The sequence below is a fragment of the Silene latifolia genome, chromosome X (assembly GCF_048544455.1).
Source record: "Silene latifolia isolate original U9 population chromosome X, ASM4854445v1, whole genome shotgun sequence".
Classification (NCBI taxonomy): Eukaryota; Viridiplantae; Streptophyta; class Magnoliopsida; order Caryophyllales; family Caryophyllaceae; genus Silene; species Silene latifolia.
In genome coordinates this window covers 24,430,433-24,445,963 of record NC_133537.1, presented here as the reverse complement: position 1 = coordinate 24,445,963, position 15,531 = coordinate 24,430,433, and the positions used below count along the sequence as shown (strand labels likewise).

The following is a 15,531-nucleotide window of genomic DNA, read 5'->3' as shown; positions in this document are numbered from 1 at the left end:
CTCATTTAATTCTCTCACTTTAAATTTAAGAAAAATGTTTTGTGGCAGTTACCAAATTCTTCGTTTCCTTTACTGTCCTAATTCTCTCATTTTGTTTTCTTTACTGTTCCAATTCAACCCCATGTAATTCTTTGTTTTCTTTACGGTCCCCATTTTCTCACTTTCTAACCCTAATATTGTTGTCCTCTTTGCAGTGAACATGGAAAAACCAGGAATTTGAGCAAATTAAAGCCCTAGAAACACTAAGTGGGATGAGAAAAGAGCAATAATTGAAGCCAACATAAGAAAAGAATATACTAACGGTAATTGTCATCTACTTTACTTAAAATAATTGTAATATTAGGCCAAACCGCCTCTAAGACAATCTAAACGATTGATTACAACCTTTTGTTCACGTTGTTCCATTTTATATTCTAATTATGATTGATGAGAAGTGAAGTTCGCAAGGGCACGCTAGTAAGATGTAATTCAGCATACTCCAACATTATATTTATGATGACCTAAAATCCCAAAATAAACCATTGTTAATCACATAGATTTGGGCAACGGTTTGTTGGCTCTCCATGATGGTCATAATATTAGGGCCTAAGGAGTACTTACGTTGACATGTTTGATAGAAAGCAACTTATTTTCGGGGGAGAACTAAATGGCTTCTTGATGTAAGGTTGTATGTTACTTTGATTTAAGAGGGATCGAAAAAAGCTCTCAAGTTTTCCATTTGTTTATCTCTGATTTATGTGAATGTTGTAATCATGGAACTACTAAAATTTTCTGTCTTTTAACTTTTGTAATCATGACAACATTGGGATACAAGTTGTTTTACGATTGAATTTCTTAGTATAAATATTGAGGAGCAATCTTAAAATGTGTCCAACTGAATCTAATAAACCATTGAAATAAATTAAAAAAGATATGTTGTGTAAGACGATTTCACACTAATATAGTAGCAAAACAAATCCAAACACAATCCTGTTTTATGATAAATTTGTGTAAAACCGCCTTACAAAATTATTTGTGTTTGCTTAGAGTGGCAAGTAATCTTGGGGAGTCCATTTATTGCGAAATTTCAAATACAATTAATTGGTATTATGAGAAACTGAATTATATAATACATTTTAAAAATTATTTCCTACAAAATAATAATACTTTTGTAAGAATCTGAACATTAATTGGAGCAAAAATATGGCCCGTGCAATGCACGAATAATAAAATTAGTTTCCTCTTAAAAAGATGGGTTATAAGCTCATACGCGTCCGCAAATGACACTACCTAAACACTTAACTACAAACTCCTTAAGCGATTATAAATTTGAAAAAGATTGATTATGTTTCTTCATGTAAAAAAAAGGGTTGATTTAGTAATATGCAAAGTTAGCAATAATTTGTCTTTTAAATAAAACATGGTTTAGTGAAAAATTGGCACTTACGGTAGGAATTCTACCACCAGCCTTGGTTTTAACTTTCCCGGCATCTACCAATACATTAGCCGGAGTACTTGAACTATTTACTTCAATGGTTCTATTGAATTCTTTTTGTTCTTGCTTATTTAGCTCCTTTTCTTCAAATGTTCTTTCTTCCTACAAAGTTGGCAAAAATTGGACAAGCAACAACACTAAGACTATTTAGTGAATAATTTACAAAGAAACAAGCTAGGTCAAACCTCAACTCCATATCTAAATTCCACCCTCCAAGCATGAGGTTTTTCATGTGCTTGCTTCTTCTCACATCTTGCATCTTCTACACGCTGCCGCTTCCACTCCTTATCGATCTTCTCTTCTCCTGCTCCCCGTCTTTTCTTTGGAGCATCTTCAGTATCTCTTTTTTTTTTTGCTTCCTCTTTCAGTTTTATTCCAAGTTCTTTATTTTGCTTCAAACTTTCTTGCTCCAGTCTTGCCCGTTTGAGCTTCAATGCCTCTTTCTTCTGCTTCTGTTCATTCTCTTTCTTTTCTGCAAGACATTTTGCAGTCGCTGCAGCATCCAGAGCCTTAAATTTTCCGTCTCTCCCTACTGTGCATGCCACAAACTTGTGTAGTCAGGGATCCAGAAAACTATTGACCTAATTCAACCAAATTAGTTTTAGCATCTTAGAAAACTCTTCTTAAATTATGTGATAATACATATGTTAGAAACATTATTCAAAATAATCTAGAAAATTATATATTACTCTTTGTAATAGCGGTGGGAAGTTGGCCGACTAAAATGTGTGGTGTTTGTTAGAAAGTTATGTAGCCGAACTAGTATAAATAGGTCATTACCAGTTGTGCATTATATATTGCACCAAAAAAAGTCATTGTGCAATTGTATTCAAGTGTAACACGCGCAAAACAAATCAATAACAACAAAATCATTTACGACATATAAATATCTCCGTCTAGTATTGAACTAATGAGTGTAGCCAGTAGCCCTAATTATGGAGCTAATTAGTCTCACTCACTATCATCTCCTCCTCATATGTAACACCATAGTATTTTAATACGTATAAATAAAATTATCTATGTTTATATTAAGGCCTCTGGCTAAATATACTTCCGCTGCCAAAATTCCAACAATACCAAGAGTTCCAACATAATCAATATATATAAACAATTCCAGTAAGTCTCGCTTGTGACCGTTTTTCCAAAAAAAAACCCCTCCCTCACCCCACTTGCATCTTGTGAGAGGTCTTTTTGAAAATACGAAAAGTGTCCGTCTTCAATGACAATTTGTGAAACAATTCACATTAACAAAACAACTCTCCCTTGCTAAAAACCTTGCCTACATCTATCACTTTACGGGATACAAATTACAACCCATATTCCTTCCTACTAAACAATAAGTTTAACTAGTTTTCAACCCGTGCAAAATTGCACGGGTATGCTATTATAAATATAGCTTTAAAATCATTTAAGTAACACATGTGAATCATCAACATGATTATTGAAATTTCTGGTGTTCAGTTGAATTTCACATATTTCCTTTTCGGGATGTTCAATTTGATTTTATACGTTTCTATATTGTTTACTTTTATACCACTTAAAATACCAGTATGCCTTCATATACTTTCTCAATTCATACCAAGTGAACGACATTATATAAGCAAGGGTAGTTTAGCAACCCTCTTATTTTTACTACTTTTCCATTATTATTTTTTAAAATTTAACTACTTTTTTTTAACTATGTGCAAAAAATATTCGTATGAATTTAACTGAGCGGAGCGAGCATAATCCAAAATATTAGTTGACATTCGGTCATATAAACCCAATATACATATACTTGATATACATACGTTAAAACGATTGAATGGCAAATTAAGCATTCTTGAAATACAATACAATTATCGATTAGTCTCCTAAAGATGGAGGTATCCATCTTAAAATTAAAAGTGGTCAAATATTATCCCACTTGGCATATAAGACAAATCTATTATTTTCCCTGTGTATTTAGATTTTGTCTTATTTATACTACTTGACTCATCTTAAGTTTAAAAGAAACACACTCATTTTAAATAATAATTTGTGTACAAGTATGTTAACAGAACACAATACGTTAAGTTCAATAGGAAGTATCTAAAATGTTAAGTTAGTGATCAACTGAGTTACTGAAACCTAAAAGACTTGTTTACTTATGGTCGAACTCAACCCGATGGTCAAGATAACCCATAAATGTTACTCGTATATATATATATATATATATATATATATATATATATTATATGTCAAATAATACCTAAAACAATTATTAATTTTTTTTTACTTTATACCATTTAGTATTAAAAAAATAATTAAAGTAACTTTTACACCATTTAATATTAAAGTAACTTAATTTTTATAATTTTTTATTATGTTATAATTCTTTTCGAATAACTAATGTAAATAATGAATATGATTAAAATTGTAATATTGAATTTGAATTAGTTTTTAAAAAATATTTTTCAAATCTAAGGAAGAGGCGTCACAATTTTGACCCGTGTTCTAACCCTAACCCGACCATTAACCTTATAAGTTATGACCTAACTCGTGTATATGATACAACCCGTATTTTGAACGGAAATCTAACCCACCCGACCCATTTGAAAGAAGTAAATATGATAAAACCATCTAGTTAATACAATGTACTGTTTCATATGAACTACGAAGTACCATCCTAAAATGACCCATGTAAAAGAAAAAAATGAAAAAAATGGGTCAATTAAATCAGCCCATGATGATTGTTTATTAAGATGAACATTGTAAAATATAACCTTAACTTTTAGTCTTCATACCCGCACATCCTCTCTGCTCTCTTTCCTCTGCCCATTCTTCCATCTCTCTCTTTATTCATTTTTTTCTATTCTTTTTTCACACATTCAAAATTTATCGTGTCTTACGATCTCATAATTCATCTAATTACACCGAAAACATTATCAAAATCTGTTACTCAAAAATATTTTGAAAGCATATAAAAAGTCAAATTTTTAGTGATATTCAGTGAAGTATATTTTATATTTGATCAAATTTCTCTTATTTATTTAGATACTTGTGAGATGCATGTGGATATGGTTGATGTATTATTAGATTTGTTTTTATGAGATTTTCTTATTTAATTGATATTAATATATTTTGATTTCTTAATCTGGTTATTTTTCTTTACATGATAAATTTTGATTTGATCTAATTTTTTTTTTAATATGATGACAATTTGTGTGATTGTATATTTTAACTTTATTGTTAAAGCTGATGTAATTTATTGTTAAATTTTGATTTGATCTAAATTTTTTATCAATTGGTGTAATTTATTATTATTATTTTTTTTTTTTGCAGAAAAGTTTTTGGATCTTTTTATTTCATGATAAAATATAAGTACAAGATCCTTGCCACTCTTTCCTACAAAGGAGACTAGGGAAGCCCCCTAAGATAAAACTAGAAGAGAAAAAGTCCTACCAACAAGCCTAAGAAAGTTGAGAACCGTACAAACGTAAAGTTACAACTTTCCTAATAACAACACAAAGAGCATCCACAGTAGACTTAGTACCCTTAAAAATCCTGTCATTTCGTTCCTTCCATAAGTAGTAGATGGTAGCTAGCAAGCTAGCCTGTTGCTTGATATTTCTTCGAATGGAGACACAAGCTTGCAGAATATGAACCAGAGAAAAGGAGCACATGGGCATATGAACCCAGTGAGCAACAGCAGTCAGTACTTGCCTAGAGAAGTCACAATCAAAGAACAGATGAGGGAGATCTTCACAGCAATGTTCACAAAGCACACATCTGTTGATCAAATACAAACCACGGGAGATCAGCTTATCCATAGTAGGCAGCCCATTATTCATAACCATCATACCAGTAAAAGAATGCTTGGGGTGGCATCCTGTCCCATGAATCATAAGAGCCCAGGTAACTGGAGTTCTTCTCGTCCTAATGTAGCCATACATGGTATCAGTACTGTACCACATCTGAGCAGTGCAGGTATCAAGCATGTGAAGAGCTTGATCAGGAGAACCTGCAAGTCCCAGGAGGAGGTCTTTCATTTTAAGCACATTATTCCAATACCAAGAGTTGGAAATTGTTTGCCTAGCATCCCATAAGCTAGTCCCTTTTAAAACATAGGCTGTAATCCATTTGGTCCAAATACAGTAGGGTCTATAAAATAGCTTCCAAACCCATTTCATCATTTGCGCACAATTCCAACTTAGGACCTCTTTTATGCCTATCCCCCCCTCTAATTTAGGGGAGCATAGCAACTGCCACTTCAGGAAGACATGCCTCCTGGACCCAGCATCAATCCCCCAGAGAAAGTCCTTGCAAAGCTTTATAATCTTCTTAGCTATGCCTTTTGGGAGCAAAACACTTGCCCCCAGAAAGTATGAAGGCCAAAAATAACTGAGTTCACAAGAAGGGCTTTTCCTACATAACTCAGACTATGATTAGCCTAATTCATAACTCTAATTTTAATTTTGTCCAAAAGAGGTTGATACATGTCCTGGGTTATCCTTGCATTAAAGAGGGGAAGGCCAAGATACCTGAAAGGGAAGGCTCCCATGCTGAATCCAGTAGAGTCCAAAATAAGGTCCCTGACAGTATCATCTACACCACCAAGATAAAGATCAGTTTTTGAAGGGTTAGCATGTAGACCTGAGTAGTGACTTAACTTATCAAGGCATTCTGCAACAGCCTTGACAGAGGGCAGATCTCCACGAGTAAAGACTAACAAATTATCTGCAAAGACAAGGTGTGTAAGGTTCAGTTGGACACATTTAGGGTGATAAGAAAAATTAGCAGCCCTAGGGAGCCTTCTGAGCAGCCTAGACAGCACCTCCATGCAGATGACAAAGAGGTAAGGGGACAGAGGATCCCCTTGCCTCAACCCACATTTACCAGGGAAGAACACATGAACTTTACCATTAATGAGCAAAGAATAGTAGGGAGATGTAACACATGCCATTATCCACTTGGCAAAAAGAGGAGGAAACTTAAGATAGAGCAAACTGTCTTGAAGAAAGCCCCAATTTACAGAGTCAAAAGCCTTCCTTATATCAACTTTCAGCAAGCATCTGGGTGTGGGATGAGCTCGGCCATATTTGGAAACCAGTTCATGTGCAAGCATTGTATTGTCAAAAATATCCATATTAGCTACAAAAGCAGCTTGTTCAGGACCAATGATGAAGTCCAAAATATGTTGGAGCCTATTAGCTAGAATTTTGCTCACCACCTTATAGAAAGTGGTGCAGCAAGCAATGGGTCGAAAATCTTTAACAGAAAGAGGGGTCTCCATCTTAGGAATAAGCACCAATAAAGTTGAATTAGCTGCTTTAGGCATATGGCAAGTCTGGAAAAACTCAAAAACAGCAGCTTTAAAGTCTGACCCTACCTGATGCCAAGCATCTAAAAAGAACCCAGATGAGTACCTATCAATGCCAGGACTCTTGTGTCTATCAATGGATTTAAGTGCATCAAGAATCTCCTGCAGCCTCACCTGCTGCACCAAGGAGCTACAGCAGTCAGGGGGAACAGTGTCCTGCAGGAATAAAGAGGAAGGGAGAGGTTGCACAAGAGAAGAAGTGCCCAAAAGATTTTTATAGTAGGATACAAAACCTTGAGATACCTCTTTAGAGTCTGTACACTGTGTCCCATACTCATCCTGAATAAGCCCAACACTATTTCTATCCCTCCTATCAGCAAGTCTAGAATAGAAAAATCTGGTGCTAAGGTCATTTAGTTGAAGCCCCTGAACTTTAGCCCTCTGATAGAGGACCTGCATTTCAGCTCTTTTAATCATAAGATAGTCCTGTAACAAATTCTTCTCCTGAGCAAGAATTGTAGGATCCATGGGGGAGCTACTGAGCTGATCCTAGCAAAGTTGAAGAGCATGCTTACTTTCAGCCACCCTTGCTGAAAGGTTAGTATAAGACTCAGTATGAAGCTTCCTTAAATACCCTCTTAACTTTTTAAGTTTCTGAAATAAGGTGGCAATATGACTCCCATAATAGTGATTACTCCAGCCTGCCTTAACAATGTCCTAGAATTGAGGGGAGAGAGCCCAACAATTCAAGTATTTGAAAGAAGATTTCCTAGAGACAGGCATATCAGCAATATTGACAAGGCAAGGAGAATGATCAGATACACCAGCAGCAAGATAGACAACAGTTGAATGAATAGTGGTCAGCCATAGAGGAGAAGTCAAAACTCTATCTAGTTTATCCCATCTAAGGCCATCACCCTGCTTGTTATTCCAAGTGAAGTGGCAGCCTGTAGCTGGATGATCAACCAAACTACAAGCATCCAGGCAGCCTTTAAACTCAGAAATATTAGCCAGCTGCACATGAGAACTACCCAGTCGTTCCTCCATATTCAAGACCACATTAAAATCACCTAAGCATAGCCAAGGCAGGGATACTTGAGAAGAAATACTGAGGAGCTTATCCCAAAGCTCCTTTCTATCCATTCTTGCATTAAATGCATACACAAATGTCACTTCAATAGACTTTTGAGTAGCTATGTGAAGTAGAAGACAATGCATATGCTGAGCAAACTTATGCAAACAGTAAGAGAAAGAGTATTAGATTTCCAAAAGATCCAGATTCGACCATTATAGTGATTAGCATTATTATGAACCAAAGTGTAGCCAGGAAAATTCTTACTAACATCCTTGATGGCCTGGTGCTTAACATGAGTCTCAATTAGGGCACCACAGTCCACCCTATTAACCAGCAAGAAATGATGAGCTTCTTGCTATTTTAGGGGGTCATTCAGACCCCTAATGTTCCAGGATGTTATGATCATGGGGGGTTTCAAGGTCCCCAAGATCCAGTTCTAAACCCTTATCATCCACTGTTTCCAGCTCTAAACTTTGTTCATCACCAGGTGCAGTGTCATCAGTCTCCAGTTCATTAGAGTCAGACTCCTCCTCTACCGCAGGCTGGAGAAGAGAGAATCTATTAGAAAGGTTTGTAGCCACTATCTTCTGGACAGGAGTGTGCTCTTTGGACGGACTAGCTGGTTTACTAGTCTCAGCAGGTCCAGAAGTTCGAGGTACAACAAGTTGTTTAGGCCTATAGACAGGTTTAGCCTTTGGTTTTTCAGGATTACATATATCCTTAGTGTGGCCAATCTTCTTGCAAGTAGTATAAAAATGAGGCACCCATTCATATGCTACAGATTGCAGAAGAGTTCCACGATAAGGAGAATTAATCTTAATAGCCTTAGGAAGTTCTTTTGAGAGGTCAACATCTATCAGAATCCTAGCAAAGGCCAGTTTACTCTTATTAGTAGTATGTTCATCAGCGCAGATGGGCTGCCCCACAGCACTAGCCATTTTGCTTAGTCCAGCTTAAGACCAAAAACAAGGGTCTATATTTGGAAACAGCACCCAAACAGGGACATGAGTAACATTCAGTTCATCAATAACTGTGGGACTCCATGGCTTAAAGACTAATGGGAAACCATTAACATTCCAAGTATCAGACCAGATTTTTTCCATATCCTCAGCACTAGCAAAACGAAAGTAATACCAGCCTTTTGCAAAGTACATTATCTCAGGAGTAGTAATATGAGTCCAAAACTTAGAAACAAGGCTCTCAATCTGAACTAAGGTAGATTGCTTACCCAGGACAGTCCCCACCAAAGTTGTCTGCCAATATTCAACCTCTTTAACTATATCATCTCCCTCAATAGTGACAGTAGAGTGTTCCCCTGGAACAAAAGAAAGATTCATACCTTTCGAGGAATTCTTCAGGACTTGTGAGTAAGACTTCGAAGTAGATGCCCCATGAACATCTTTCTTAGCCCCAGTTTCCGACGTTGCCCCAGTGGAAGTAGCCTTACCATTCGCGTTTCCAGAACCAATTACCACATTAATAAAATCATTCAAAACCACAGGCGATGGAACAGGCTCAGAAGTGTCCTCAATAGTGTCCCCAGTTGATTTAGTCACAATAGTGGGTGGCTTCGAAGGCTCCACCACCCTTGGCGGCCGACCCCTGGCCATGATTGCGAAGATTTAGGTTATCGCAATTTTTGGGAGAGTTTTAGAGAGAGGGCCGGTATAGGTTGTTTATTATTATTATTATTATTATTATTATTATTATTATTATTATTATTATTATTATTATTATTATTATTATTATTATTATTATTATTATTATTATTATTATTGTAGTTTATTATTGAATTAAAAATTTGGATCGAATTATATTTTATTTTAAATTATTCATTATTCGTTATTCATTAATATTGCGTATAAAAAATAAATGTAAACATTTACGTACGAAAAATTAAAACAGACGATTTTTCATTAATTAATTCTTTAATCTTTGTATTTATATAAAGATAAGATTTGGTGATGTGGCTTCACAGAATTGCAGGAAATGTTTTTATATTTACTAGTTGTTGCACCGCGCCCTATCGGGCGCGGTGCCCCAATTTGGTGGAATTTTAAGCAAAAGTCGGCTGTGTATAGAGAAAAGGTCACACAAAGGTAGTTAATTTGTAAGCGTGTGATATGCTCGTTACGTCGCTTATAAACAGTTTGAAAAGTCACTTAAGCATTCAGTGCATTTCATAAGCAAAAAGGTGCATATATACCACAACACTCGTAAAATAAAAGGTAGAATCACAATTCCACAAAGGCATAGGAAACATTTTTTATTTTTTAACAGCCTTGAAAGACCGAGATTACAACACGAAACGACTACGTGAACGAATACGTAACACACTTAGTAAACTTTGGTCTCAAGCCACAATGACACGCCTTGGAAAAAGATCATAGTAAACCGCATGGAAGGCGTCATTGAAATTAGCATAAACGCATTCAACATCTGCATCTGATGCGTGTCTGCATTCAACATCCAGTAATCTACCCACATCCTAAAACATAATCAAAGTTTAGTCATAGTTCATACTTGCCAATTTGACAATTAAGTTGGCAAAAACAACTAAACACTAAAGTGAGCAAAATTTTCCAATATGCATCGTATTTTTTTGAATAATGTAAACACCATTTAATTTTATAACTGCAATCATGCTATTGTTAAGAGATCTTGAATTCTATCCCATACTTAACCTAATCAAAAGTTTGTCTACGATGTGTAAATTCCATAAAGATTAACATTTAAAATGTACCAACTCTTTGTATAATTACATGATAACAACAATCTAGACATAGTATAAGAGGATTAGCACAAGTAATTAACAAGATATAAGAAAATACTTCGTAAAATGAGAAGTAACACGTAAGTCATGCTACAAAGACAAAAGTATAGTTACATCATCTGAGAACCCTTTTCATGAGAAATTGTATCTATTAGACCAATTATATCGAACTAATTATCCTACTCCCTCTGTCCCGCTCAATTGTTGTCCTTTCTATTTTAAGAATGAACTTCATAAGCAATTTGATCCTTCACACTCAATTTGGTCCACTTGTCATTTAGTAATTGACCTCCTCCTCTTTCCTCGGTCTTTGTGCCAAAACCAAAGGACAACAATTGACCGGGACGGAGGAGGGAGTACAAGTCTGTATGCTACTTTTTATACATATCATGTCCCAAAAAAAACAGAGGTTCGAAAGAAGCGAATTAATAGCTTGGTCACCTGGGAGGCTGGGAATAATGCATGACTGAAATGAATATATAGCTATCACCAAGAGAGTGTGAGAGACATTTACCATAAAATGATAGAATAAAAGATATGCAAGGTAAATTCTACAAAAAAGTGTTCTATATTTTTGGACAAATATGAGTTGTTATCGTAGCAAAGCAATATAAAAAGCATGACAAACAGTTAAATTCCTCTCGTCTAACTACTTTGCAAATTCTAGCACACTCACTCACTTTCTTTTGAACCTTTCCATGTATGGAGAAACTCAGTCTTACTTTCTTATTTACACATATATGGGGAAGACAATGCCTATAATGACCGAGGAAACTGAAGTAAACATCAGGGTCGAAGACTGCTCCACACTTACCGAAGGTATTGCATATGTGGAGGTACCGCCCAAAAATTTTCCAATCCACATAACACGATCATACTTTCCGATAAGGTGTATAAAGTATGGAGCGGTAATAACCAAACATTTATTTAAGATATATAGCAGAGGCATGCTTACATGATGGACATATAATAACTATTTAAGGATAAAAACAAGAAATAATGAAGGGCATAAAACTTACAGAAAAGATATCATCCTTAAATATTGTTTGGCGTTCCAACTGATCAGCAACCAGAATGTAAAAGGGGCCCATTGGGCCAAGGTCTGTATTCCATTCAAAACACTAAGATAAAGTCTGGATGCAATTCAAGTCAATAACATCATAGTTTCAGTCTTTCATGTATAGAGTACATAAGAAAAACACAAAGAAAAGTATATGAACAAGATAGATGAATACCAGATGCACAACATTCGGCTAACATATTACATGAAGAAAATAAAACCAGAAGTATACTACTAAAAGGTAGAGTAAGAACAGAGAGATTGAGCGGGCATTAGAGCACTAAATAAGCATCACTTTGATCAAGACATACAATCTCTATTCTGTTGTAAGGGTTTTGCCAGTAAATTCTAACTGGGTGAGCCCGAACGAATAGACCAATTAAATGCAGCCCTACAAAAATATCTTTACAACTGAAACAAGCCCTGCTGGGAATGTGCACAAATAGCACTACAACGCTATCAAAAGAATTCATTCTATAAAAAACATACAATTCCCGCACAATGTAACAACAAACTCCCTCTAACTGAAACCATTTAAGCATCAGAGCTAGTCAGTTAACAATGGAGATATAGATTCTTTATTGAGTCGAGAGACATTCGTAGCAGTACAACGCTATCAAAAGTAGAGGCAGATAAACCGCAACAAGAACATTTCAATCTACTTGTCTCAACAAAAAACAACTCACCTTCCTGGTGGGAAGACATCGCATCATACACAATGTAAATTAAGTTGACCCACAACAGGGTCAAAGGCTCAAAGAGTAACAATCAGAGCATCCAACCATTCATACCGGCCATTTTCAAGACATCGGATCGATATAATATATTAGAATACCGAAAAGATTCATGGCATTCAAATTATCCAAGATGTCATAGAGGACAGTATACAAGTTGCATACACTTCTATCAGCATCATGAGATAAATATTTGCCATTTTCGCAATCGAGATCAAGTTCAAGAGGAAACTCATAGCAATCATTGATCTACAAATTGTCGTAAAACACACGTGTGACTCATATTCATGCCAAAAATATTCACCAATTAATCGATAATGAGCAATAAGAAATACATGAAAAATAAATGCAATCAGAATGAAAAGCCAAAAAAATGAGAGAACGGATAGCAAACACTTAGATAGGACAGTATACATCTAATCAAAATATGCTATGTTAAATTTATACCATATATGAAAGTTTAATATGACCAACCTTAACCATAGTGTCACAAATGAAATAATATTTAAATCTATTGAGCTGTAGCTGAAGTACTGGGGAAAATCAATGAACAAGACACCCTCCCTAGCATCCTGAAATTTCCAATGCCAGACAAGGAATTAAAAAGTGCAACTCCCCCCGATGGCTGAAACATGTTTCCAATGCCAAACAATTAATTAAAAATAAGTTCCTGACAGTTTCTAACATATGAGTAATAACTGGGGAACCCGACGTAATACCTTGGCACTTCATCCCCGTTTATGTTTTCCCAAAAATGTGAACAACGCAGAGTTGGATAACTGAAGCAGACACGAGGGAGAGACATAATCATCAAAATAGTAATTCAACATATTAAAAGGAAGTTACTCAATAATCTCAACATTATGCAAGAAGTTTGCAGGCTATAATGGAGAGGATAAGATCATCAGACAAGCCAAAGGATGTAATCCTGCCTATTTTTTAAGCACTGACAACGTCCTCTTCAGCCTCCTTCTCATTCCCTCTCCTTCCTTCCCTTTCCAAATCCTCTCCATTGCCTCTTGAACAATCCTCTATTCTAACTGGAGTTTGAATAACTATCGATTGGAATTTAAAGTAACTATTAACAATTACCTCTCTGTGATGAAGGAGCTTATCCCTATTATAACTCGTATCTCATTGTCCAACACTACAGATCCAAGTTAGGGGTTTATTTCATCTTCTTAACTTTAATATGTAGTCTCTTTCAATTAGACAACTTAGTGTTTAGCTTTTATGGGTAATATATCGCCTACTCCCAGTCTCCGACCGTCCCAACCATCTGTTTACAATCTCTTTATCAGGGAAAAGAAAATAAATCGTTGGTGTCGAGGGAGTAATATTTTCTGATAAGATCAGCAAAATACTAAATTACTACAATATTTGCAAATAAAACAAAGTTGCGCACCTTTTGAGTCATATCTACCAGTAATCTCTCTATCTCGGATTGCGTCCTAAGAACTCTCATTAGCGGGGGAATAAAACTGCACAGAACGACTACGATGATCACGATTGTCGGGTTCAGAATATCAATTTAGTGGCTGAATTGAATACTTTATATTACCCGGTGAGGTAAATCCAAAAAAAAAAAAAGAGTAAACCACTAATGCATAATAAATAGTCTGAGCTCAAACCTAAGCTTTTTAGGCTTTTAGGTTGTGCTCACAACTCCTTTTTACGCTACCCAGTTTTCTATATCTGTACCATTTGTTCCTCATTCTTCCAGTAACATACTTTGTTATCTCGATGTCACTGGCCATCAATCCCAGGGTTTAAGCATCTTCCTTGATTCAAGTGGTTTCCATGCAACATGGACTTGTAACTCGTGAGGTGTCTGTAACCGATAAGCATAAATCAATCCGAAGAAAGAAAACCATTTTTCTGGATCACAGCTTCACAAAAGTAAAAAAAAGTACCACTGGCTAGCTGAGTAAATCAAGAAATAGTAAATCACATGATAATTTTTATGTTATGAACATAAAATAAACAATAACAAGAGATCATTGCGAAATGAGTACCATGACGGATATACACAAATCTTGGATGGCCACTCCATTTCCTAAGGCTGTCCTTTGATCCAGTGAAATAGTTATCGGCGACGTTAACCTGCAATAACAATAGAGGAAACATCATTTTACCATGATGATCACCAACATCCATTTCCTAAGCTTCCTTTATAAATCATTACTTGAGACTGATAGCATAGAGTCAAGTCCATGGAAACATAATTACCTCATTCTTCTCGTTTTACATCAACCTATCCACCAGGCTGGAGGAGATTAACCCTGGTCCTCCGGTAATCCAAATTCTCAACAGTCTCAAATGAACTAAATCAATAATTTTGTCAAAATGATAGATATATCCAACCTTCTCTACCTCCAACATAAAAACCCTATCATCGGTTTGAACATGACATTCAGCAACATTGTTAATCTTGATTTTCTCACTCAAAGTGCTTACTGATAGCAACGTTCTCACTTAATCTAATCCCCACAACCTGATTTTAATCACAAAACACACAAAAGTCTATCACTCTTAACTGAACACATAATCAACATTGCATAACTCAAATAACCCCTCAAATGGTTTACTACAGTCCTACGACTCCTCCCCCCCCCCCCCCCCTCCCCCATTAATACGAGGTACAATGGAGAATACCCTACTAACACAATACATTTTGATCAAATGAAAGCTACTTCGCACAATTTTAGCTTATACTCATTCCGTCTCAATCGTCTGTTTGCCTCAAATTAAAATACCTCACACAAAACACATAAAAAGTTAACAAATGCCTGAGACGGAGGAAGTGCGAATCTCAAGTAGAAAATAACATTATATAAACTATGAATCCCTAAGAATGTGTGAAAATTCAGCAAAATACCTGACAAAATTTAGAATTTCTCAAAGGGGATGGAGGTGGCTTGCTCGGTGATTGCTTATCTCCATTAGATGCCGTTGTTTTCAGATCCCCTTTTCAATTTAAAAATTACACCTTTCAACCCAAAAAACACATTAATTTTTCTGCTTACAAATAATAATAGGCATTAGTTCATCAAGAAACCAAGAACAAATTTTTATGATTCCGCCACTGATCTAAGCTTTAGGCTACAAAAATAATTAAAAGGAGAAAAATAAAT

General features: G+C 35.6%; 1 protein-coding gene across 1 annotated transcript; it reads right to left on the bottom strand.

Annotated features, from left to right (window-relative positions):
- Positions 1-413: 413 nt before the first annotated feature.
- Positions 414-7,283, bottom strand: LOC141617053 (uncharacterized). The gene is made up of 5 exons (XM_074434223.1): positions 5,977-7,283; positions 4,932-5,860; positions 1,660-2,006; positions 1,427-1,576; positions 414-500 (listed from the first exon to the last, which is right to left on the bottom strand). The coding sequence occupies exons 1-5, from the start codon at positions 7,281-7,283 to the stop codon at positions 414-416; spliced, it is 2,820 nt and encodes a 939-aa protein (XP_074290324.1).
- Between the last annotated feature and the right edge of the window lie 8,248 nt (positions 7,284-15,531).